The following is a 27,083-nucleotide window of genomic DNA, read 5'->3' as shown; positions in this document are numbered from 1 at the left end:
TTCCAGCCTATAAAAAAGTCTAAATTTCCGATTTTAAAAATCAATATACAAAATCGATTTTTACTAGCAAATATAAGAATTGGATACCTTAAATGATGTTTTTATATATTTTGTTTAATTCGATTTACGGATAACGTAGTTTCAGGCTCCCGCGTCCATTCCTGGAACGCCTGGTGTATTCTGAAGGCGTAAAATTCGAAAATGGTGTGAACTTTTCAGCAATCTTACACTCTAAGATAAGTTACTGTATTTACTGAAAGAGATCTTTGTTAAAGACAAGAGATGTGCGAGGTAACAAGGAGTAACTTTGAAGCGCATTTTGAGGAAATCAGTGGAGCAATCGAGAAAAGCGTCTTTGTCGGTAGGGTATATAAAATTAATTCAGTGGTCAACCATGTATCGTAATGAGGTTTTACATCCATTCGTATCTGGTTGTATTCTTTTTATGCAGCCATCGACACGGAGTTCACGGGATTATACGCCAATGATACATGCAAGCCTTGGTAATTACAAATATTGCAAGCTCAAACCTAAAAAAAATCCCTCCCTCGACCCTGTTATTCTGAGTATTACTCTTTCCCGCGCTGTTTGATAAGTTGCATGGTTGTGAAAATTATTTCAATGTCATCACAGTCTTTTTGATAATGCTGAAGCTATATACAAGAAGCAAAAGAAAACTGTATCACAAGTTCTGATCAGCCAATTTGGTGAGTAGGTATAGTACCCACAATAAGCTTCATTATTTGGGGGGTGAGGCGAGGGTCTATCGATTAAAAAAAAAAAATCGAGCAGATTTAAGGATTCTGAAAGCATTCCGGCTCGCAAATCTTCAAAAATAGACTTCATGTTATGTTTGTACTAGTATTGTAGGTTTTTAAGAAAAAAATATGGCTTCACAGATTTGAGTACCCCCCACTCCATTTACACTATCATCAAAGATGGGTAGTCCCTAATTTACTTTAAGAAAAATAATTATTTATTTTCAGGTCTTAGTATGTTTGAGCCTGTTCCTGATCATCCTGGAAGGTTTGTTCACACAGATTACACTTGTCATGCATGTAAATCATAAGCAATAGGATAAGAAAGGCATTCTAAATAACTCTGATATGTCATAAATCTTTATTATATAATCTAAATATTAAAAAACTTTTTTGTAGCCAGATCCGATAAAAAACGTCCCATGGAGATACTGCAATGGCATAAAAACTCCCATTTTGTTCTTTCGGGGTGGTCAGATTTTTTATTAAGAAAACTCCCTCAACTCCAAAACCCCTCCACCCTGAAAAAATAGGTCCACTTTTTGGATTTCGCACCCCTCCAAGAGAAATCCTAGATACTGGTCTGTTATTGATTGCAGAATGATGGCAAGCAACAAAGCACTCTTGGTAATCCTCATCTAGACAAATACTTTTCTCTTCAGAGAGAAATAGTCATATCTACAATAACTACCAATTCCCTTGTTGATTGGATGCTTTTATCTTCAGATATAAAGCCCATGTCTTCAACTGCTACCTGTTCCCATGCTCGTTTGGTGCTGCTGACTGCAGGTTTCTATGTCAGGTTTAAGCTTTTTTTCTTTTTTCGTTTACCTTGGTTCTGTTTGCTATGACTGTTTGGCTTTTTTCTCACACATTTGGTTGGATTACAGGCATCGAGTCTAGAGTTTCTTTGTCAACATGACTTTGATTTTAACAAGGTATCTATTTATTATTCTATTCTTCGTTATTTTTGCTTGTATAGTTTGATTGTTGGATTATAGGTGCCAAGATAAACTTAAACTAAATTTGAGTGCCCAGCTCTCCTCTTTTGATCATTTTGGAATCATTCAACTGTTTTCAAGTCATCAGCCCTATAGCCTTGCATGATGCCATTGCTCTTGTCAATGTTGCTTTTGTTTTATAGTGGTTGTAATTGTCTTCCTTCCTGCCTTGTCATAAAGAGTTATCAGTTTTTTGTTTATCTGTCATCATTTTTATAGGGTTTGTAATTTATTTTTTATTCTTTAGTTTGTCTACCAAGGTGTGCCTTTCTTAAATGAAGAACAGGTATCTTTCAGTTATTATTATTACTTTGTACTAGTATTTGTACTTTGTATTTGTGCTTTTTTTAGTGCTCTTGTCGGTTGATCTTATGCCGCTTTGTAGCAAGTTGACCAGCTAAATCATGATTCTTCTTTTATTTTTTTTTTTTACCAGCCATAATTGCACCATCAATATGCAACTTTGCACTTACAGTAGAAGTCAAATGATGTTTTGAGTGGCAAATGCAAGACAAAATAAACACAAAGATTGCTGTTCATATTATGTCATCTTTCAATTATCATAAGCCCTTTCTGACAAAGACACTGAATAAGTTGCTTTTTGTTGTTATTTTGCCACTAAAAGCCAGAGCGTGTGCATCTTTCCAAATGTTTCAAAATTTCCAGCAGTTGACAAATTTTCCAGCAATTGTTCTGACTTTGCATTGAAGGAATCCATGGTAAGAAGTCAGCACAATCAGAAGACATTACATGCCGGGATGCAGTCATTACAGCTTAGGTATGCAAAGTGTGTATAATACAAAGAGGGCCAAGTCTGTCAACTCACCCTTATTAGGTGGGTGTCATAGGATTTTGGGCCTCATCACAAGCCTTCATTGGGAGAATATTCATATATTCTTTGTATTTACCCACATTAGCTCTATTGGGTTGTTCTCATAGTATTTACTGTATTTCACCCGATTTCACAAGATTTTTGTCCAAGTTGGGTTGACAGCTATGCAACATGGTTACTGAATATTTGAATTTTAAAATATTATTTGAATATTGTTTAAAGTTTATGTAAAGTTTTCCCCTGATAAGCCTGTCAAAAAGAGATGTAAGATGAAGTACGATTTTATCGTTCTATCTCATTTAAAAATGAGATAGAACGATAAATACTACCTGTACATTGCATCTTCAACAACTATTCAATCATCTTACTACTGTATCAGAAAGGTGCTGCCTCTAATAGCCCCTGTAATGCTTTTTGTAATATGACTATTTAAAAAATATTGTTGTAATTTAGCGTGTCTCATAAAAATGATTTTTTTATTGTTTTATTTTAAGGGACATAGATGACCAGATAATCAGTTGTAGCTGTAACAAAGTTGATGAGTGGCTAAAAACAGCCAATATTGGTGACAACATGACACTAAATGCACATACAGGTTAGTTTCACTATCAGTTTTCATTATCATCATCACCACAATCATCATCATTTTCATCATCATCATTTTACTGTACAAAACCACCATCATCTTTATTAACATCATTATCAACATCATAATCATAAATCACATCATCAGCATATGATCATCATCAAAGTCACCAAGAACATCAATAGAGATCATTGAAATTCCTGTTCTTCACTTCCTTCAAAAAAACATTGGCTTCACAAATTATTGGTACAGTCATCATCAATCTTATAGATCAAGATGCTGATTCTTATAGGTTGGTTAGACAAGTGATTTTATCAAATCAAATAAATTAAATAAGATGATTTTTTAGCTGTATCTGTATATAAAATAAGCATCTTTTAAAATGAATCAAAGCTACAAGGAATAATGAAGAAAAGTATCTACCTTGAACTTAAGTTTTTTATTTATTTACTTACTTACTTAAACTCACTCACTCTAATAATGGCTATATCAACAGGAGGTTGCGCAAGAATACTCATACAAATCAAATTAAAATTGAACAAGTTATGCCCTGATGTTTACAGTAAAAAATATTGTTACAGGGTTACATATATCAGTCATGACCTCGGTTATAAATCCTAACATTCATGGGCACTACCCTTAATGAATACATTTAAATAAAAAAAAGTATTAAACAGAATAACATGAACTGATGAAATTACTAGAATGTAGCATAGCACAATAGAGCGAACTTTCTTTACTCCAGCTGTAGGGCAGTACCTTCTTCTACTTGAACTACAAAAGCAATCCACCATGAACCAACTCAGATATGAAGTACAAGACTTATATCAGGTATGATGCTTTCTCTGGGTAAGGTACAAGACCGGGTATGATGCTTTCTCTGGGTAAGGTACAAGACTTATATCAGGTATGATGCTTTCTCTGGGTAAGGTACAAGACTTATATCAGGTATGATGCTTTCTCTGGGTAAGGTACAAGACTTATATCAGGTATGATGCTTTCTCTGGGTAAAGTACAAGACTTATATCAGGTATGATGCTTTCTCTGGGTAAGGTACAAGACTTATATCAGGTATGATGCTTTCTCTGGGTAAGGTACAAGGCTTATATCAGGTATGATGCTTTCTCTGGGTAAAGTACAAGACTTATATCAGGTATGATGCTTTCTCTGGGTAAGGTACAAGACTTATATCAGGTATGATGCTTTCTCTGGGTAAGGTTCAAGACTTATATCAGGTATGATGCTTTCTCTGGGTAAGGTACAAGACTTATATCAGGTATGATGCTTTCTCTGGGTAAGGTACAAGACTTATATCAGGTATGATGCTTTCGCTGGGTAAGGTACAAGACATTTAAGAATTGTGTGAATGTACTAGACTTGGTAGGCCTGCTTTAGGGGTAAGTTGTGTGGTAGCAGGATATAACAACTGAGACCCACAACCTTCACCGAATATGATAATGTACTACACCTCCATTGGAGATTGTTTGTCACCCTAATTGTATTTCGTGTGTGCGAGTGAGCCTTTTATTTACCCTTTGTTTTATTTGTTGTGTGTCTTCGCCTCCTAATTCCTCATTGTTTGTCACCCTAATTGTATTTCGTGTGTGTGAGTGAGCCTTTTATTCACCCTTTGTTTTATTTGTTGTGTGTCTTCACCTCCTAATTCCTCATTGTTTGTCACCCTAATTGTATTTCGTGTGTGTGAGTGAGCCTTTTATTCACCCTTTGTTTTATTTGTTGTGTGTCTTCACCTCCTAATTCCTCCTTCTTGTTCTCCTGTTCTTACACCCTTGGGCCAACATTGGTCATCTCTGAAAAAAAATTTCTCAGATCGTAATCACAAGGCAAACAAATTGCAGTGAAGAAGCTATGAAGAAGCATCTAGCTGAACAGGAAGAAAGGTACTCCAGATGTAGGTGGTGGTTTCTTACTCTATTACTTATTTCCCCTAGAATAGTATTCTTGTGCTGAGGAAAAAGGGCCTCGTCTTGTCATGTCTGCACTTTTTCAGTTGCGCCAAATAATAATCCAAACTCTTGATTTGGATGATGAAATCCTCCCTCCCAAGCTGCAATCTTTTTTTTATCAGCATGGCACCTTTCAATGTACTGGTTGGCAGCTAATCGTGATTCTTTTTTCTTCAGAATCTTGCTTTCAGTCATTGGATTTTCCCGAATTTTCAAACTCTTAGTCAAACACAAAAAGGTAATGTGACCATTTTTTACAATTTCTTTCCGTAAAAGGACCTGTTATGCACCTGTATTAAGATAACATTATTGGCATTGTTGCATCATTAATTGCACAAAAATATACTGATTATGCATTCTGTTTATCCAAAGCCTTTGATAGGCCACAACATGTTCACAGACTTGATGCTAATCTATGACAAGCTGTACAAGCCATTACCTGGTGAGTGAGCCCTTCATCCACCCTTGTTGTATTTTGTGTGTGAGAGTTATTATCCTCTTCTTCCCTACAAAACTGATATTTTTGTCATATTTCATTTTTCAACAGATTGTTATGATGACTTCAAAGCAGATATACACAGACTCTTTCCATATGTATATGACACTAAGCACATAGCTTTCAAGATTCGCAAACAACCGGTGCGAAGTCATCCCCTTGTATCCTACGTTAGTCTGCCTATTTTATAATGTTGCTAATACTAATATTCAATATTCCTGAACTTACAGCAATTGAAAGAATGCGAATTCCTAGACAGCACGAACCTGGAGGATTTACAAACTGCTCTTGAGAGGTGAGTAAATCAGGAGTTAAAACATTATATACTCATAATCCTGATGCCCAGTTTATTATACTTAGGGAAGAAACATCTTATACTGTTGCATTACGATAAAAATGAGTTAAAGCTCAAATATCAGCAATCTTAAAACTGTATGTTTTTTTGTAGTCGTGAAGCAAAGTATTATGTCCTATACAACCCGTTAATAACTCTGTCAAAGAGTGCACAAAGATATGGTAAGTCTTTTCTTTAGAAATTTGAAATTTTATTCAAATGACCTATTCCTACAGTTATCCTCTAGCCTTGTTAATCTTATGATCAGTGATTACTGATCAGTGTACTTTTAACAAGCATGTTGTGTCTAATTTCAGAATATGAAAATCACCCTCACGAAGCTGGTTATGACTCCTATCTTGCTGGGTTCGGTAAGAGTTTGCATAAATCTCAGTTTTTTTTAAATAAATAAAGCTGGTAGTATTTAGAGGCTACTGTAAATATACACAGGTCCGTCTGTTAAAGGCAGTTTTTTTTAGAAGAAGCACAGAATATAAAGTGATTTTTGTGCCACAAAAATACAAAAGTACAAAAGACCTGCCTATTTCTCCACACTCAATCCAACAGGGCCTCCAGTTATTTGATTGAGAAGTTTGAAATAATACAGGAGAGTTCGTCTACTATAAAATTAATCCATAGAGTATGAACCTTTTAGACAAAAAAAGCAACACACAGTGTACCAACAAAGTTTAATGCTTTTCCTGCGAAGCTTGCTCCATTCCACGGTTCATTAGCGATGTTATAAGGTTACATTTTGCTTAATGATCCAGATGCATTCCATGTTTCCTTTAGCATTTCTCCGGATCGCACACCTGTATGCTGCAAAACTAGAAAGGTGAGCAAGTATGGTCTGATAAATAAGGAATTACCGGATAAAGGGAATTCATCTCAAGCTGGCGTACATTATCTGACGCAAATCTTCTTCGGTATTTCCATACACGTGACGACAAAAATAAATGAGATTCTTTCAAGCCAATTTTTTTATTCCAGTATCAGAATTCAATTCCCAAACTGACCATATTTCCAAAGTAAACAATCCCAGGGGAGCGGCTGGTCAATGTTCTTTAAATAATAAGGTGGTTGTCACTGATAGTGATAATAGACAATGAAACATTGTTTTTGATATGTGTCGGTAATAATAAATGATAAATATGACGATGACAAGATGAAGATGATTGATTGATGTAGTTATTATTTGTTAAAACACAGCATATCTTACAAATAGTTAAAGATGCCTGTGACGCAATGTTATACACCTATTTCAAATAAGGTTGCACTCGGAGAGTCTCTGTGTCTAAACCCACATGGTTAACAGTTTCATTGTGCTGTAGTATTTAAGTGTATGTTCCTGAAAACATTCACACGGTTTTCAGATACCAGGAGTCAGTAACAATGAAGCAATGCTGGCTAATGTACATGGATTCTCGAGACCAAACTTATTTGAAATAGGCTTATATTTACTGTCTTTGCGGAATTTCGTTTGTTGGTCAGTCACTACTGTGATGACGTTGGTGCTTGTTCTAACGTTGGTGTTGAAGTTATTCTGACTTGCTTGGTTCCATAGCTCTCAGCTTATGCATCCTTTGCCGTTCGCGAGGTACCTGCAAGTTTTGAAGCCTTACGCGAACCAAGTGAATATTGGACGAGCGAGCATACCTTACGTTGTAGGTATCACGGTTAGTCGTATTCCATACTTCCTCGCCTCCTCAAGGGTCACCCACCTGATGCTATTCACTGTATATGGACGCTTCACGTAACAAGATACACTTCAATACGAGTGTTGTCCGTGCTTGCGCGGTTTGCGTGTCATGCACTTTGTGTGCTTGGTAAGCGTGTTATGTGCGTGTGCATTGTTTGCGTGTTTTTTGCGTGTGAGTTGTTTTGCGTGTTGCGGCGTGTGCATGGCTTGCGTGTCGTACTTAATGTTTGTGTGTGCAAGGTTCGCGCGTCATGCGTGTTGTGCGTTCGTGCGTGTTTGGTTTGCGTGTTGTTTATCCACCGTGCGAATTTTGCGTATTTGTGCGTCTGCTTGTATCTTATTTTGCCTGCACCTGTGGAGTTCAAGCGCTTGTGTGATGTTCTATGTGCCCTAATCATCCTCACGTTTAAATTTTCTTTCCCACAAGGATTTAGCCAATCAGGACCCGCCATCTGGCAGGCCTCAGTGGTTCTTTGTGACGTCATTGGGTGGCAAGCCAATTGAAGGCCATGAGGTAGGTCACGTGATGATGCTGAAATAGATAGTTATAAAGGCTCGAACACGTGATTAATCAATAGTATTTCAACAAATAATAAGAAATCCTTCGTATCTTTTAAAGGTAATTTTATTGCTTATCCGTTTCCAATAGTATTTTATTTGATACTTTTTATCATATTATTGCATTTTCATAAGCATTTTGAAAGATGGCGAGCTTAAGGTAGGCGGTGAACATATTGTTTTTTAACTACTTAAATGCTATGACTAAGAAGACTACAAACACGCTGTAAAAAATATGTGGTCTGCGTAAGAGTGGTGGAATCAGCAAAAGTAGAAGAAAATAAAAAAAAAATACTATTTGTTCTTTTCTACTTATGCTGAAAATGTATTAATGGCAAAACGTAGCCAAAGGAGCGGCGCCATGTCGATTTACCTCGGCTTCTGCTTATGTCGTGTCTGTACCCACACAAAATTATTCTGCTTCTGTCTCTACTTAGGTGATAGTATGAATCGGCCCTCAGGCAAACGAGCACGTTATTCGTGCACGCGGGTCTCGTGCATGTTTGTTCACGCCCCGAGCCATGAGTGAGCACTTCACAGTAGTATAAGAATCTTATGAGTAGCGATTATTTTCTTGTTTTTAGGCACGTGTTCTGATTAGTTAGCACAATACCGATTAATTAGTATCGACCGTGGTTTCTGTCTTGCCCGTTGATAAATTTTGTGCTATGTACTACTCAGCTGTCTGAAAATGTGACAATGAGCTGTTTGAAGAAAACAAAGATTAAGACGCCAATGTTATCATTAAATAAAACATTTATTTTGAGGACGAATTTATTAACAAGTTATTTTTGATTATATGACCCCTAATAGTCCACAAAAAGCGTATAAGCGCCCAAGTCAGTCTCACATTTGTTATTGTTTTTTATTAAATATTAAAACGTTTATTAGGGGAAATATCGAAATAACTATCTAACAATTTTATACCTTACAGAAATCAAAACGAAAATGTCAAATAAAAAGTGTGTGCTTTCTCACACTTGTTATTTTGCTAGGATGACATAAAGGCGGCTGACAGAAGAAAGAACCTGCGAAGTTGCCTTTTTTAGATCCCACGCGAAAAAAGCGAACTACATAAAGCAGGCGCGTACCCAAGATTGACTGAGGGGGGGGGGGGGGGGGGGGGTGCGCAGTCATAGGTATCATATGGAAAAGTAGTATAGTATTTGAATATTCCTTTATAGGAATTCCTTTATATAGTAGCATAGAATTATAGGATTCCTTTATATAGTAGCATAGTGTTTAAAGATTCCTTTATAAGAAATGACCAAATTTTTGGCCGCAGAGAGTTGTGCGCGCGCACTCTGTGCTTCCCCTGTGTACGCACCTGTAAGGACAATTGACCTATTTATTACTTATCTTTTACTTGAACATTAACACGAGGGAAAATATTTCGAAAATCGGAAATTATAGTAGATGCCATTTGGGGTTTGCAATTATCGTTCAATACCCTTCTTGAGAAGTTTTCTTTTTATTATTCGGGGTGAGCAGGTCGAAAAAGAGTGCGAAATAAAATTACTCATTTGATGTATTTATTTATATTTTGGGGCAGTGTGAACAAGGAAACAAAGTAACATTGTCTATTAAGGATTTATTTCCTAAGGGTTATGTTGTCAATTACTACAAAAATATTGCATGCAAATGAACCAAGTTTTATCTGTCTGTATAAACAGTTACTCTACATGATAAAATGATAAAAGCGAGCGAGTGGCAAAATGTTCCTCTCTTAAATAATTCGATAAAACAAAGAAAAAAATATCGAAATTTTTGTATTTCCACCTCGTTCCATATTTTTTGTTATGTCACTTCACACGAAAGGAACATATGTGCGAACTGGTTAAAAGTTGACTTCTTAACTCAGTGCAACAGCAAATTTAATGTATATCGAAGAATAACGCATTGTTTTTTTTTTTAAATAATATTAGCACTACGCAGTATAAACCCTAATTGGTACTCGTTTTTTTTTTTTTGGCCGTTATGGAAATTAACACGTTTAGGATTTTTGATCTTGGCTTGGAATTTCCCTCCCATTCGTGATGTTCCGCTACGTGATCAATGCATTAGTCCCTTAGGAGGTGTTTCTAAAAGAAAAGGGCCAACGTCTTGAAGGATTGGAAATCATTTTGTCAAAGATGGAAAAATTGGCTCTACTGAAAACTGTGTATCCCATCATGCTTTTCGTTATATTTCGGTGCCGTCTCACAGATCTTTCCCTTATAATTTTCAAACAAGGGCCTTGAAACAAATTCCCTCCCCGAGTTTTTATTTGATACTAAATAACAGATAAAAGAGCTTTTAGATATCCGCGAATAAACCGTGTCAAGGATATAATGAGATGCATAACAACCTTAAAATGGCCTAATAGAGCTGTTTACGATGTGCTTTGTGTAATGGGGCAGACACTTTTCTTTTGCATCTCAGTTAAGCGAAATATTTAAAGAAATATTTTAGCGAAATCGTAGCTAACTTTTCAGTTAAGTCGAATTTAAAGGGAATATGGAAAAAAAAATAAAAATACAAAGAATTACCTACGACCAAAACCATACGTTGCTCTTCTTGTATTTTTCTAAATATAACCGTGTTTATACCCCTTTTAGAAATACCTTGCTTTGGATACAATTTGCAGGGCCACACAGGGGCGTACCCAGGATTGGCTGAGGGGGGTTCGCAGTCATAGCTATCATGGAAAAAGCATAGTATTTGAAGATTCCTTAATAAGAAATGACCCACTTTTTGGCCGCCAAGAGGGGTGCGCGCGCACCCTACGTCCCCCCCCCCCCCCTTTGTACGCGCCTGCCACATACTATGTTATGTAATGTGCGAACGGGTATTAACACGTGACAGAATAGTTACGTAACCCCTTTTTGAAAAAAGTTTTATTGCTAATTGTTTTTGTATAGTATCAGCTTGCAATTACATAAATCATTGTAAAAAAGGCTTTTTTTCTTTTTGTGTGGGCTGTTGCAGCGCATCTTTGGTTCGTTACGTAACCCATCACAACACGCGCCATGTAAAATAATACTTGAAAATTAACCCTCTATACTACTCTCTTAGGTTCACGTTAGGACCAGTTTCCATTTTTTACTCTTTGATAAGAAGGAAATTAATCACTACATTGCGTTTTATATGCTTTATGAATGTTTATTGAATACAAAGTTTTTACAGCACAGGCAAATGCCCTGGACTGTCACAGTCAAGGCAATTTACCATTGGTTGTGACTCTCTATCGGATCTTCCCTAAATACGTTGTTTATAAAAATATGACCTCGCTATACAAGGCTGGTAAACGATAGAGAAGTGATATTATCAACCGCTGCTACAGTCATAATTTGTTATAGACATTGATTTTCTCGCCACTCCGAAAATCGTAGCCTATTAATGTATCTGTACCATCTTTACATTGTATAATCACGCATTCTACATGGCACGAGTTCTTTTAGTTTTTCCAGTACTTTAAGCCCAGTGCTCAAGCAGTAAATTCTGCGATAATTTGTAGAACGTTCGCTACCCCAACTACGCCTTCAACACGAGCCCGGGGCATGACCATGAAAACTGCTTCTCTAGTGACTTAGAGAATTGTCTTGTCACATTTAAAGAATTCTTTCTTGTTTTACCTACGAGCTCGTAAGCGTTTTCCAGCGAGATTGTCACTATGGCAGAACTGACTGTAGAACTGCACTTGAGACCGTCTTGTAAAGATCCATTGCCGCAGTCCATTCTGAATAGCATGATAGATGGCTTAGGTGCCGCAGACGCCATGTGAATTGGCTCACTTCCACTCCAAAGCAAGTCGATTCTTTTCTTAGACTCGATATATTTTTCAAGCTTTAGCTCCTCGTAGGATGGCTTTTCCTCTTTGTTCTCTCTCGGGAAAACCTCGTCTTTGGGGATTTCGATGCAATAGGCACCTGTTACATATTCATCGGGGATTTCTGGTTGTTCGCTGTCCTCGAGATTCTGGTTTCTATCGTTGTCTGTGGTATGCTCAAATCTGCTGCGACAACACTTCATGTAGGAACTATAGTAAACTCGCTTGACAACCCAGTACACAATCAACAGGCCGACAAGGCCGAGCGCTGTGTGAACTACGATAAAGCCATTCGTCTGTTCGGGAACTTCGGTAGCGTGCATGTCGTAAATTTCGGGGAGTTTTCGTGGAGTCTGTTTGATGTTCTTATACTTGCTTGCTTGTTCAAGCTTCGTGGCATTGTTTGATACCTGCCACTTTCCGCTCGCTTTTATTGGCGAATAGAGAGATAAACAAGCACCAATAAAAATCGTTGTAAATCGAGAAACAGCCTTAATGAACATATGATGACTTCCGAAATAGTTCCTGATTCCCTCGGCACTTCCTTTGATGCATGCGTACTGGCGTGTGTCAACGGCCATCAACATGTTACGTATTGCAATTTTACTGTTTGCACTTTCCCTATTTAAGAATTGGTCATGCAAGCCTATTCACTTATTTTACTGTCGATATCGATGATGGGTTTCAGTATATACCAAGGCAGAAATCAACATGTGATAGGTTGTTCTCAAGTCCAGAAATTTTGCCTAAAGCAGTTTGACACTTCAAGTGTCGTGTCATGTTCTAAAGAATTATCTCTCAGTTGTGTTAATTTTAGAGGCATATTCTAATTGCTCAGACTGATTAACCATTTGTTTGTTTTCATGTATGCCTTCGTCATTGGCTCGAGTTCTCTGAGAGATGACATAATTTTGGACTTAAACGCACCACTCCCCACGAAGCTGTGACTTTTACCGAAAGATGTTTTTTAACATCGTAAACTTTTACGTGCTTACTTTTGACTTGAATCGATTGCAGTGTATATATAACTCTTGGAATTACATACTTGGAATGGTAATGTCTTGGAATAGCAATTTGTCGGTAGGTGGCGCCTGTAAAAATATATTTGTCTCACGAAGACTGTTTCTCTTACGTAACCTATGAATGGTCGTGGTGTTGGTGAGCACGCTCACTCAAAACGGAAGCAAAACGGTCTCGATTCCCTTGCTGAACTACGTGTTATGTAACTAGGCCTATCTAGACGTGGACAGAAAAACAGTCTTCTATTCGGTCAAGCTAGTTGTAATCCCACAGTACAGCAAATCACTTTTTATTAAAATTATTTGAGGATACAATGTGTGCGTATTATCTTCACGCTTTTAGGAAAAGATTCTCGTGTATTTTGTTTTTAAGAAAATGCGTGGATTTTCCAAGTTTTAAGACATGGATTTTCTTTTAGCAACAGCAAAAGTAGCAGTCTTTATAATTAGAACCTATTTTGAATGCGACTTTCGCGCGCAAAATGGGGTATTCAACACAAACCCCGGTCAAATTGATCATTCAGAACTACTGTAGGAATAGTCATGGGGATCTATTGAACTTTTTAGAAGATACAATCAATACAATTCATTTAAAGAAATGGTATGTTTTCCACGTCGGGGAATACACGACTCTCTAGTGTTGATAATCTTATCCATCATGTCGTGCGGTTATAGAAATAAGGAGACGGGAAATCGTATTCTTTTGTAACTGGACTCCTTATACATTTTGGATTGATGATATTTGAATTATTTTTCAAAGCTTGTACCTGTTGTTTGTTGCCTATAGCAACCGCCGCCATTTTTAATCCGCTATGCGCAAAAGAATGCGCATTGCAGTAACTCGCCTGTTTTACCCGTTAACTTCCTTATACTATTAAAATAAAGTTGAGAAACATTTTGCTTAAATCGAAAATTTGATAACTCAGGGTAACAAAGGGTTCTTGAAAAAAAGTACACATTTAACAACATTTAATTCCGACCAATCACAAAGCGAGATATCTTCGCTCCCGGAGGCTTTTCTGAGCCATCTTCGCCCAACGGAAGGCCCTTGAAGACTAATCGTCATTGCTAGACATCTAGTCTTTCGTTATTGTGCTGGGATAAGCAAGACTTTGCGTAAAAGAATGGGTATATTGAAATAGAAAATCAAGAAAGGTTCCGTCCTAAACAGGTTCAAAACAGTATAAGCAGGTTTAAACAGGCTTTAAACTGGATTAGTTGCTGCATTCTAGCTTATGATTGGTCAGAGAGTAAAAGACTATTTCACACATGTTTTAACCGTTAGTGTATTTTATTTTATGTGAGAAGGACATATATTGTTTTTCTGTGACCATAATTTCGGCATTATTGGCAAAATATAACAAAAGATTAACTCTGACTGGGAGTATAACATAACATTTCTTAGCGGTTACGTAAATATTTAATGCACCTGCCCCCTTTTTTGTCCCGTTTTCTTTGCCCCCTTTTGAGGCAAAGGAAATTTTCTTTCCGCGTACGTCCCACTCTTAGATCGGCTTATCTACGTGGCAGGTACCGTTTTTATTTTTTATTACAAATAAGTTTTGTTTCGAAATTCACTTCTTTCGTTTCTACAAACGAAATTCAATGCAATTTAAGACTTATTTTTAGGGATCTATCACATCTTTTTTGTTGTTGTTTATTTTAGTGACCAGCAAAGCATATAGCTTTCTTGCATCATGCATCAGAGGCTCGTTTTGAGGAGAATTTGCGAGACCGGAAAATCCTAAATGAGATTTAAGTGTTTTTGTCTTTTTTCCGCCTACGTTACTTAAAAAAATTATAAAAAAAATACTAAGGCAATAAACTCAAAATTAGTTTTTGACAGAAGTCCTTACGTCACAAGTCTCGCTTCGTCTAATAATAACTTATTTCGTTGATTTTCCGGTCTTACTGCAGTGATTGCATAATAAAACTCTTATTATACAACTTTTATGGGAATTTACTTATTACAGAAGCTAAAATTTTGCCTGGAACCTTATTTTATAATTAAGTATTTTCGTCATGTTTCCATTAAAATATATTACTTTCCAGAGCCAAGTTACGTAATAATATAATGTGAAAATTGGGGAGTTGGGGGCTAAAATTCCACGATCTTCCGTTCCCCACCCTTCTTCTCCCTTGATTTGAACTTAATTTGCTTTCCTTTTTACTCGGATAAATCGAACTTAAAACCAATCTAATTTGCCGCTTGCTCAGACATGTTTTGTTTCCTTTTGCCTCACTTTATTTCTCTAACTATAAAATGGAATAACTATTTCATTTTATTTGAACTTATTTTATACAAGTGTCGTGGCCAAGAAACTTCGTCCATGATTTTGAGCAGCTCAAATAATTTTCCTATCGACCCAATTAAATCGAATCGTCGCTTACTCTATAAGTAGTTTGCCCCTCATTATCGATTTGGTGGGATACGTTTTATTGTTGGGCCCTTTTTTTGCAGATTGCAAACCAGTTTATCCGGTTTGGATCTGTTGACGTCAGAGTACTTGATCGTCACCATGCACTTGTGGCTGTGGCGTACCACAGAAGGTAAGCTTAGAGGCGTCTATCCGGACAAGGGTATTGATTTGTATTGTATTGCCTTTACCGTTTCTATCTGTTGACAGCATTATGAGCAATTTGTTTTTTATTTCCTTTAATGAAGTTAAAGGAAAATCCCTTTAATGAAAATGATAAGTGAAAGAAAAAAAGATGTTTTCTCTTCGTTTCCGTCTGCCATGGCGCTAGGGCATGCTTTTGTGGCATTTCCCTACTTATCCAAGCACGTAAGGCATAATTAAAAGATCGATGTGTACGTTGAACCTTCTCATGGTCCTTTAAAAACTTGCTCCTTCCCATGATGCATTGTTTGCTTCGATGATCGTAAAGCGGTCCATTAGCCAAGCTTCTTCCCATGTTTTTCCTACTCGTTCAGGTGTAAGAGAGTCCTGAGGTATTTATATGTCTAAACTTTTTCTTTAGGGTAAAGGACTTATTAAAATTGGTCAAGAAAAGTAAGCGGATATCAGTTCGACTGTACAACCCCTTTTTGGACTCAACACTAATGCGAAACGTAATCTGGTGAGTACCAAGTCCTTCTCCTATGTCTGGTATAACAGAGTACCCCACTCTTCTACCATGTCTGGCATAACACCTGGTGAGTACCCCACCCTTTTACCGTGTCTGGCATAACACCTGGTGAGTACCCCACCCTTCTACCGTGTCTGGCATAACACCTGGTAAGTACCCCACCCTTCTACCATGTCTGGCATATCACCTGGTGAGTACCCCACCCTTCTACCGTGTCTGGCATATCACCTGGTGAGTACCCCACCCTTCTACCATGTCTGGCATAACACCTGGTGAGTACCCCACCCTTCTACCGTGTCTGGCATATCACCTGGTGAGTACCCCACCCTTCTACCATGTATGGCATATCACCTGGTGAGTACCCCACTCTTCTACCATGTCTGGCATATCACCTGGTGAGTATTCAACCCTTCTACCATGTCTGGCATATCACCTGGTGAGTACCCTACCCTTCTACCATGTCTGGCATATCACCTGGTGAGTACCCCACCCTTCTACCATGTATTGCATATCACCTGGTGAGTACCCCACCCTTCTACCATGTCTGGCATAACACCTGGTGTGTACCCCTACCTTCTACCGTGTCTGGCATATCACCTGGTGAGTACCCCACCCTTCTACCATGTCTGACATATCACCTAGTGACTACCCCACCCTTCTACCATGTCTGGCATAACACCTGGTGAGTACCCCACCCTTCTACCGTGTCTGGCATAACACCTGGTGAGTACCCCACTCTTCTACCATGTCTGGCATATCACCTGGTGAGTACTCAACCCTTCTACCATGTCTGGCATATCACCTGGTGAGTACTCAACCCTTCTACCATGTCTGGCATATCACCTGGTGAGTACCCCACCCTTCTACCATGTCTGGCATATCACCTGGTGAGTACCCCACCCTTCTACCATGTATTGCATAACACCTGGTGAGTACCCAACCCTTCTACTATGTCTGGCATATCACCTGGTGAATACCCCACTCTTCTGCCATGTCTGGCATAACACCTGGTGTGTACCCCACCCTTCTACCATGTCTGGCATATCACCTGGTGAGTACCCCACCCGTCTACCATGTATTGCCTAACACCTGGTGTGTACCCCACCCTTCTACCATGTCTGGCATATCACCTGGTGAATACCCCACTCTTCTGCCATGTCTGGCATAACACCTGGTGAGTACCCTACCCTTCTACCATGTCTGGCATATCACCTGGTGAGTACCCCACCCTTCTACCATGTCTGGCATATCACCTGGTGAGTACCCCACCCTTCTACCATGTATTGCATAACACCTGGTGAGTACCCAACCCTTCTACTATGTCTGGCATAACACCTGGTAACCATTCTTATGTAGATTGGTCCTTTCCTTGCCCAAATGTATTTTGTTAGGACTTTAGAAGTATTTTATTAGCAGTTTATACAAATTTGTACATCACTCAAAATGCTGCTAAAAAGATGTTGAGTAGCTGTCAGTGGACATCCCTACATTTGATTTTAGCGGAGCCAGCGCGGCGCTCCATAGGTATAGAAATATGGTAAGCTATGCGACTTGGTTTTGTGTTCATCGCGCGGTTACCCTGTGGTGTCACAAATCAGCCAGTAATCCAGCCGCGCAACTCTCAGGCCCCTCTCGGTCTTACGCTTTTTTTTGTGTTTTTAGTTCAAAGTTCGTATGTTCACAGAAAAAAAGGAAGTATTTAATGAGAAAGTATGCGGATTCAAATGGACCGAAGTCTTTTAGGAACAGTTTTGTCTGAAGTACGAGTCGATAGTAAAATCTACCCGAGTGTTCGTGAATCCCGCCCGTCGCAACAGCTAAATAGAGGACAATAGAGGAGGACTATGGAGGATCTACACTACCATTGTATATTCATTCACGTCTATATTTATGTAAGGAGATCCTGAGAAGAAAGGGCCTTGATGTCTATTTTCAGCTATAAAAATCATTCGCTTGTGTCGACGAGTTCCTTGCTAGCAGAAATTCGACAACTTCACAGTTTACAACAAAAGCGAACAACACAACCACAATAGAAAGCGAAAAAAAGGTGAGTTTTAGACGACGATTTGTATTGAGAATGTGAAAGTTATTGTCGTGCTTTTATAATGCTCGTTTGTACGTTTTTTTTCCATAACCAATCGCTCAGACTAAAACACCACACCAGTTATAGTTTGACGTCAAGATGCCATATCAAAGTCATATATCCTTGTTTTGATGTAAATACGTAAATACTTACAAGTTCTATAAATTCAGGCGTAAATTCCTCACGGTAAGTAAGAATTTAACGACAGAAATACGTAGTAGTCTAGTTACTGTATCAATGCCACTTAGCTTGTTCGATTTAGAATTGAGAATTCGTGGTCGTGATCAAACATGTTGAGCATAACACATCCTTTGATATTCTTCGTTCTCTCTATACTTTATTGACTGCGTTGAGATATTTAATAAAGGCTGACAAATATCATCCTGTCATATATTGCTAAAGATGACCTTTTTTGTCTTTATATTCTGTGTATTTAGTCTTTTCAACGATACAGCAACATTTTTTCAACATTATCATAACAACTTTAATTTTACAATTACAGAAGAATTTTCTCTTCGAAAATAAAAAAAAAATGCAACCCTTATTACCTATATTGTTTTTGCTTTTATATTGTCTGCATCTTGCATACTTTCTAATGTGTTTATTTATTTTAATAGTTGTGGAAAATTAGTAAGGTTATAAATGGCATGATGAAAATATTGTTTTGAAAGAAAAAAAATAATTAATTCTTTTCACTTTTATTTAGGTAAAACCAACCAAGGACTACCTGAGGGCCATGATTGATTCTAAAGGCTGGAAGGCTTAATAATAGGCAAATATTAAGATAATATAGTAGGGGATTTCTTACTTTTATACAACAGTATATAAGTGTAATAGGTTTTTTAGAGCAAGATACTTGCTCTCAATGATAAATCTGTAAAGAAAACATTTATCTATCAACCTAAAGATAATGAGGAAAGGGGAAATGTTAGGAGAGTGTTGTTGCATTATTGTTAATTTTTTTTTATCAAAGATATACTCCCATTTCTTCCTTGTTTCTTTCTGCTGACTATTTTTGTATGCAATTGATATTATTTGCTGTTTCCCCTCTGCACCCTAAATAAATTAAAACATGTTAGGTTTGAAATAAGACATTTTCATTTAGCACTACTCTCAGTAATATCAAGGAGTTTTTTTTAGAATTTGCTTCCCAAGTAAATTTGTTCTTCTCCATTGCATTTAATTTTGGAGTAGCATTAGCATGTGTGGATCCAGGGTTTCTATAAAACAGCAGACCACCATGCTAAAGGGTGGGTGCACCAATATGTAATGCATGACTGTAATATCCTTGGTGATGGAGTATTACCAGTATGTGATAGACAAAACTTCCATATGGCACCTGAGATGTACAACTGTATCATTATATCTTTGGAATGCTGTTTCATTCATTATTTGTTGCTTTGCAAGGGCAAAGTTGGTCAGAATGTAGCTTTGATACAAGTTCTATAAAGGGAAGAGGTTTTTTTTCATTAAAAAAAAAACATTTTAAAGACACCTAGATCCCCCTAAATTACACCTATCAGTCAACACAAAAAGGTATCAAATGCTCGCTCCGCCTTTAGGCAGTGCCTTAATCTATATATTATTATTTGTCCTCTATTTGTCTAGGTGGTTTCATTAAATAATGGAAAAGTGCAGTTTCGTTAACTACCGGCAACTCAGTCCTTCCATCCCCGCCTTCCTTCCTCTTCGTCCCATCTCAACCTGTAAACCTGTAAATCTGTTTTCGAACTCTTATATAACCCCTTTCCAGTTAAACATGCTGGGACGGTTTACTTACTAAACTACCACTCCCACACCTTTTTGTTATCGCCAACATTTTTGCTCGTTTATCTGCTTTTTTGTATTGTATTTGATGCCTTTTTGTCGTATTTTCCTTGTACTAAACATTCGAGTGACCATCAGTCGCTTCTGTATAGAAAAAAAATCCGACTTTGGTGGTTTAACTTTCTTTAATCGGTTGACTTTTGGAAACTTTAATTGACGGAAACCGGTGCCCGTGGTGTCACCGGTTTCATAGTTTTCTGCGATATGTTTAAACTCAAAAACTACTCGACTTTCGTTGACATTTAAGGAGAAATAAATTTCAAACATTAATTATTTATTTAATGTTTGGTCAGGTCTGTCCAGAGCCACCCCAAATGAGACAAGATTTTTACAAGGAGTATTGCCCGATTGTCTTTCCTTTGCGCGCTAGTCAGGTTTCGTTTCCTACGTGCCTTTTTGACATGTTTGTCATCTTCCTATGCTATCATTAAAATACTTCCATGATAAAAGGGTGAATTTTTGTTTTTTTAGTTAAATATAATTATGCGTTTTTGATTTTGCACTTTTGCTTAAAAATATTTTTCTGTTTAAATGATAAGGGTGTTGATGGGATATATTTTACTTTTTTTCAATAACGCCTAGCCTTGAGCGTATTAAGATTAATTTAATGCTCGCAAAAAGTTGTGTCAAAATATTTTATTTGTATTTTGTAGGTTTGGTGGTATCGCCGGCGTCTTCTCTGCTTGTGTTGGCTGCGGGATTTTGCTTTGGAAAAAGTTGTGAGCACATCGTCAAAACAAGGAGTCCGCTTTATTTAAGTTAGATCCCGAATGCTAAAAGTACTGTACAAAGCTTAATTTCTTATAAATGCCTCATTTTAAACCTTTGTAGAGAATTGTTTTGGCTAACACACTCGTTAAGATTAATGAAACTAGTTAAGCAATAGAAATTGAGCTCTTTTGAATGTCCTCAATAGCAAAAACAAAAGACCAGGAAAAAGTGGATTAGTTTCGCCCATCGAGGTCTTTGATTATCTAACAAGCCAATAAGAACGCAGTATCTGCTATGATTTGAAAAGCTTTGAATTATTAAGTCTATAATAGGTGTTTTTAACAGGGCTGTGCGCTTGTAGGTATTAACATAATAGAGCCGATGATTTCTTGCCCTGAGTCGCGAAAAACATGGTGGATTCCACGGACAAATCCACGGAAGAATCGAAAATAAAAGACATCCTAATCGATAGCGACATCATCTCATGCGTATGTTCAAAAGTCTCGGGAAAAAATCTGATCACAGGCTGGCGGCCCAGCGCGGAAAAGAAGGGAATGAAGAAGCGCTGTGAGGCGAGCAGGGGAGATAGCCGTAGCTATGCGTCGCTAAGGCGAGAGCGAACGACTCTACCACCGACAGACGGGTTTGTCTTTCGCCATTATGAACGAACAGAAAGTTACATTGAACAATATCGCGAAAATCATAGTAGTGCTGCGGTGGTGATAGAATTTGAGGAAAAACCAACGCTTGGAGTGGATGCGCCCGACCCGTATCTTCCCAAGATTACAACCAAAAGGTTTGTTTACATCCATGATTTAATATTTTCACGTAGGAAAACTGTTTTATTTACAATAATATTTGCAACCTTTATCATGTTTATCGAGTCAATTCGCTGTGAATTATTTGCGATATCTTTTTTAAGATTTCCAATTGGTGTAATCATTTTTTAGTACATTGAAGTAGCGTGTGTGGAATACAAAGCGTGTTGGATATTATGAAAACAACTTTCATTGTTTTCAAAGTTTTTTTCTTTTAAAGTTCGCTGCTTCCACAGCTATAATCTCCTGCGCAGCCTCCTTAGTGTCAGTCTCGAATCCTTCAAATCCCCGCCACTTTTAAAACCATGTGCCAAAATCCTAATCTGTCTATACTTTGAAGGCTTTTAAATGTCTACGCGTTTTCCGGCAAGATATTCTCCGTTAAAGAGAAAGGATTATACGTGAAGCTAATTCATCCGAGGGCTTCACGCCTCTTCAGAAAAAAACCCGTGCTTTACGATTCAAAATGTGTTGAATGCAGTTCAAAATCGTGCGAAGTTTTGCGGTTAATTCGCCACATAGAACACGTTTTGGGATTAATTCGCCACGTAGAACATTTCTTTACTTTTGTTTTGTTCCCCTCTAACAAATATTATTTTGTACACTGGTAATCTTTCCTAGTTATGTAGATTCATTAAGAGTTGTTTTTCATCTTAGATCTTATGAAGCTGTTTTATCTCGGTAGTTTATCAAGTGTCAGTTTTTGGTGTATATGAATTAAACCCGAGAGATGTAAACACGTATAATTAAATTAATTAATTTGAGTCTGAAGAAGTCTTATTAAAGACGAAAATTTGGCAGAGTCGATTTCCAGTTTTTGGTGTATTGTATTCATTGTTCTGGTACGAGATCGCGACAGTTTGGGCTTTTTGATTCTACACGTAATTAAACACGTAGAGATGTGTAAATTCTTTTTATCCATAGCGCGCGCTATTCTAGAAAATGCGCGTTTTTGTCAGTTGTAATGTTTTTGCGTCTCGCGCCACTATTCTGATGTAAATAAGCTTGTAACGATTCACCTTCTTCAGTCTGCCCTGAAGAAGTCTTATTAAAGACGAAAATTTGGCAGAGTCGATTTCCAGTTTTTGGTGTATTGAATTAAAACCGAGATACTGTGATATGTTACTAATATGTTACTAAGATTTCCATTTTATTGAACAGAGAAAAAACTCTCGTACCAGAACTTCATTGTTCTGGTACGAGATCGCGACAGTTTGGGCTTTTTGATTCTACACGTAATTAAACACGTAGAGATGTGTAAATTCTTTTTATCCATAGCGCGCGCTATTCTAGAAAATGCGCGTTTTTGTCAGTTGTAATGTTTTTGCGTCTCGCGCCACTATTCTGGTGTAAATAAGCTTGTAACGATTCACCTTCTTCAGTCTGCCCTGGAGAAGTCTTATTAAAGACGAAAATTTGGCAGAGTCGATTTCCAGTTTTTGGTGTATTGAATTAAACCCGAGATACTGTGATATGTTACTAATGTGTTACTAAGATTTCCATTTTATTGAACAGAGAAAAAACTCTCGTACCAGAACTTCATTGTTCTGGTACGAGATCGCGACAGTTTGGGCTTTTTGATTCTACACGTAATTAAACACGTAGAGATGTGTAAATTCTTTTTATCCATAGCCCGCGCTATTCTAGAAAATGCGCGTTTTTGTCAGTTGTAATGTTTTTGCGTCTCGCGCCACTATTCTGATGTAAATAAGCTTGTAACGATTCACCTTCTTCAGTCTGCCCTAAAGAAGTCTTATTAAAGACGAAAATTTGGCAGAGTCGATTTCCAGTTTTTGGTGTATTGAATTAAACCCGAGATACTGTGATATGTTACTAATATGTTACTAAGATTTCCATTTTATTGAACAGTATATTGAAAACTTCCGCATTCAAATACGGTATTACAACGGAGACAAATGTGTCAACATTTATTTCATCATTGTCATTTTCCAGTTCACTATTCTTTTTTCATTCTTTTGTTATCTAATATCAAATGTATTATGGTTCAAATATTTCTTTAAAGCTGCATTACATTGCCGATCTACACGAAGTATAAAGCGTTATTCCCTTTATGACTCGGAAGTTCGGTTTCGTGTTAAAACGTACAATTCAATTCACACCCCCGCCCACTGTGCTGTTATTAAAATAACAGCACTTGTTGTTATTTCACTCCTATTTTTCGAACATGCTCCTTAAACAATTCTACTCATACTGCTATGTTTAGAATAGCTGACTCAATGTTTATTTTACCCCATTGCTGCGTTGAACTATAAGATTTTAACCCCCCGCGAATTCGGGGAAAATGGAGTTTACTGCTAATGATATTGTTTACATAATGAATACGGTTGTAGAATAGATATGGCAAAACATCAACAGGCGGTCAACAGCTGCATGTTATACAGAAAATTTGTGTTTATATTCTGATGTTATCTTTCTTACTTTGCTGTATTGTTCCATATGTGCGACCAGCCTAGGATTTGGAGAACGAATCTATTATTAATTTTGACAATCTTGTGTGGCATATATTCGACGATAGTGTGGTAATGTGCACTATTCAGAAGTGGGCGTCTTTAATCGTTTGGCGTCTTGTTGTTTTTCAATTAAGCCTCTGTAGACAGCCAGCGATTATTTGTGAGTGCACTATTTTAACCATTCTTATCAATGCATCAGTTTTAATCGCTTTTATGTTTGTTTATGGATCTGTGGTCATTATTTAAAAATCGCCCCCTAAACCCTCGGTCGTTTTATTTGAGGATTCTATTTTTATAGCGTTTGTTTATGGCTTAACACTGTGATAATTATTTGCAGTAAGCATACCGAAAGAATGAGGCTTTTCGAGACATTGGCTGAGTACTACAGGATTGTCACTACGGAAAGGTACGACTTGCAGCGCGTACACAGGGGGGTGCGCACCCCCCCCCCCCCCCTTGGTGGCCAAAAAGTGGAGCATTTCTTATTAAGGAATCTTCAAATACTAAGCTTTTTTCCATATGATACCTATGACTACCCGCCCCCCTCGGCGAATCCTGGACACGCGCCTGACTTCTGTCTATGTACTGGAGAAGGAAGGGGCTACGGGCACGTCGACGATTGGAAGGATAACGTGTGGGATTTGGAAATATCGACGATTGGAAGGATAACGTGTGGGATTTGGAAATATCGACGATTGGAAGGATAACGTGTGGGATTTGGAAATAGGTGGAGGTGAAAAAAAAGAAGGAAAAGAAGGAAAGCGGATAGAAGGCATGGTGAACTTGTTCAAATGAGAGGGGCTATGGAGAAGGGAAAGGAAACGAATAGAAAGCATGTTGAAAACTGTTCAAAGGAGAGGGGAGATGGAGAAGGGGAAGGAAACGAATAGAAGGCAAAACTGTTCTTAAGGAGATGATGATGGAAAGGCGGAAAGGATGGAAGATTGAGTTGTTGACAACTTGGAGACCAGTGAGGAACAGGGTGGAGCGGAAAAAAAGGAAATGCCCGAAAGAGAACTAGCAATGTTTTTAAAAGAGGGGTTGAAATAAGGAGCTGTGAGAAATTATTTTCTTCTTGCGACTGCGCAAAGTTAAAAAAAACTTGCTAATGTTATTATATATTTTTATCAGCTCCGGGATGAAGGATATTTGCTTGACTGGCAAGCGCTCTGATCCTCACTCTGATCGCAGGACTTTTCCAAACATTCCGCACAGCTCCTCAGACGACAGCTCGCCATCCAACTCGTCCACTAAAAGTTTACCGAAGATCGACCAGCATAGAAACCTTACGCTTCAGGGTGGACTGTCATGTGAGATTAGTAACCTAGCAACGGTACGCGAAGTCGAGGAGTCTCACAAAGATAAACACGAAAGAGAAAAGCGCGCGAAAACCGAAGCTCTTACGATTGCTAGCACGAGGACTTCGAAGGTCATCGACAAAGTCACGGAAATCATCGGATGCAAACCCGCGAACAAATATGACACCGGGCGAAGAACTGTTGATAATACTAAAAGCCGCAGGGAAAAATTAAGGGAGAGGTCCGAGTCCAAGGAAGACGACAATCAATTCTGCGATAGTTCGAAGGCGAAAGCGGAGTGTGACACTTTACCCAGAGTGAGGTTATGGACTGAAAACAAACGCGAAAAACGAGAAAACGTTCTAGAGACTTTGCGTATAGGCGGTAAGAGATCTGACGGTAAGGATTCCTCCGAGGAAGATAGTGGAGAGAATCAAAAAAATAACTTGACTACACCGAGCTTTGTCGTGCCGCCATCGTCACGGGGAAACCTGCGACTTGGGACGACCGTGAAAGCCTCGCCTAAAAGCTCAAGTCAAGTATCGGTGGGTATGAATAGATGCGAAGTATATAGCACAAGGAGCCCACTAGAACTCTTACACAATGTCACAAAGAAAAGAAAGTCCACTAGCGGTGCAGCGTATATCAAAATTCTCGGACAGGCCACCGGACCTCCGTCCAAGCCGAAAACTGCGACGGAGAAGAAATCTTGCCCAAGTATTTCGCGATCTAATCACGATGCGTCGCCGAGAGATTATCGAATGCCTACGCACTATATGCGTCGGTTTGGAGGACAATTCCATCACGTCCTTGAGGCGCGCTCGTATAAACCCGAACACAGAGGCATGGGGGCTACTATTATGCCTAATTAAACATGACACCAAGAGAGATATATATCATATATTCAAATAAACTCAATATATTTGAGTTGTCGGCTTGTTTTTTTTTTTCGCTTTTGTTGTGCTACAGTTGAGTCGTGATAAACTCCCCACTAACTCGAACGGTTTCCCCTTTCCCACATGGAGTTAACGGGTTTCCCTAACATAAAAAAGCCAACTGGCTGAGAAGAAAATATTGAGCAGAAAGAAGGACGAAAATTCTACTTCCTCGTCAGATATCAAATAGTCGGTCCCGTATTGACTGTATCTTGTTAGCTATGGTAAATCAGAGGCCATACCACGGCATTCGTCATTAACACAGTCCGCGCAAATCACAAGCGAAAGCGGACGAGAAAAGAAAATTCAAACCGGAATATTTTGTACTTGGGTCCTTCAATTTGACGTCCGAATTTCGGGTTCAGTTTTGAAGCTTCTTTTTCAGAGGATCATCATGGCGAATACGCCGACATCGTTACGAAAGGGTTCAAAGTAATGACAAATTTTGGGGTCCCCCCTCATAGCTAAAAGCTAATACAAATTGGCTCATATTTTGCTAACTAGCAGGAGAATTACTATTTGTGGGGTCGATTATTTGACAGTTTTTGGTGTGTCGTGCCTCTGATTAAAAAGAGTTTGCTCACTTTGCTCAATTTCCCCGGTACTACTAACACTTTCGAAATAATATCCCTAAACTCATAGCAAACATGTATTGTTTTGGTCAAGAAAATAAATCTCAAATTCGAAAGCAAGACGAGTAATTAAGTATCATATTTTGGCCCTTTGCAACACCCCAGCTGGGAATCGCACCCAGTCCACGCGGCCTGTACACGGTAACGCATGCTCTCTTAC

At 38.1% G+C, this 27,083-nt stretch overlaps 2 protein-coding genes across 5 annotated transcripts; both read left to right on the top strand.

Annotated features, from left to right (window-relative positions):
• The first annotated feature begins 97 nt into the window (after positions 1 to 97).
• LOC5513109 (pre-piRNA 3'-exonuclease trimmer) lies at positions 98 to 21,269 on the top strand. Of its 4 annotated transcripts, none has more exons than XM_032382571.2 (23): positions 98 to 361; positions 452 to 503; positions 634 to 707; positions 987 to 1,026; positions 1,485 to 1,560; positions 1,649 to 1,696; positions 2,007 to 2,045; positions 2,470 to 2,537; positions 3,086 to 3,186; positions 3,923 to 4,008; positions 5,008 to 5,078; positions 5,322 to 5,382; positions 5,517 to 5,586; positions 5,692 to 5,783; positions 5,871 to 5,935; positions 6,089 to 6,156; positions 6,292 to 6,345; positions 6,767 to 6,809; positions 7,539 to 7,638; positions 8,101 to 8,187; positions 15,520 to 15,608; positions 16,041 to 16,139; positions 20,712 to 21,269. In XM_032382571.2, exons 1-23 carry the CDS (start codon positions 283 to 285, stop codon positions 20,779 to 20,781), a joined length of 1,632 nt encoding a protein of 543 aa, XP_032238462.2. In that variant the 5' UTR covers positions 98 to 282; the 3' UTR covers positions 20,782 to 21,269. The 4 variants fall into 4 exon arrangements, 3 of the variants coding, with proteins under 3 accessions (XP_032238462.2, XP_048582342.1, XP_048582343.1); XM_048726385.1 differs by lacking the exon at positions 20,712 to 21,269 and adding an exon at positions 18,085 to 19,003; XR_004296273.2 differs by lacking the exon at positions 20,712 to 21,269 and having other exon boundaries at positions 7,539 to 7,642; positions 16,041 to 16,130.
• Positions 21,180 to 26,283, top strand: LOC116618636. The gene is made up of 3 exons (XM_032382572.2): positions 21,180 to 21,565; positions 24,396 to 24,464; positions 25,190 to 26,283. The coding sequence occupies exons 1-3, from the start codon at positions 21,180 to 21,182 to the stop codon at positions 26,226 to 26,228; spliced, it is 1,494 nt and encodes a 497-aa protein (XP_032238463.2). The 3' UTR covers positions 26,229 to 26,283.
• Positions 26,284 to 27,083: the final 800 nt, after the last annotated feature.

This window comes from Nematostella vectensis, chromosome 4, assembly GCF_932526225.1.
Source record: "Nematostella vectensis chromosome 4, jaNemVect1.1, whole genome shotgun sequence".
NCBI classification, from domain to species: domain Eukaryota; kingdom Metazoa; phylum Cnidaria; class Anthozoa; order Actiniaria; family Edwardsiidae; genus Nematostella; species Nematostella vectensis.
The sequence above is the reverse complement of the archived record's forward strand: the minus strand, read 5'-3'. Positions and strand labels throughout refer to the sequence as shown.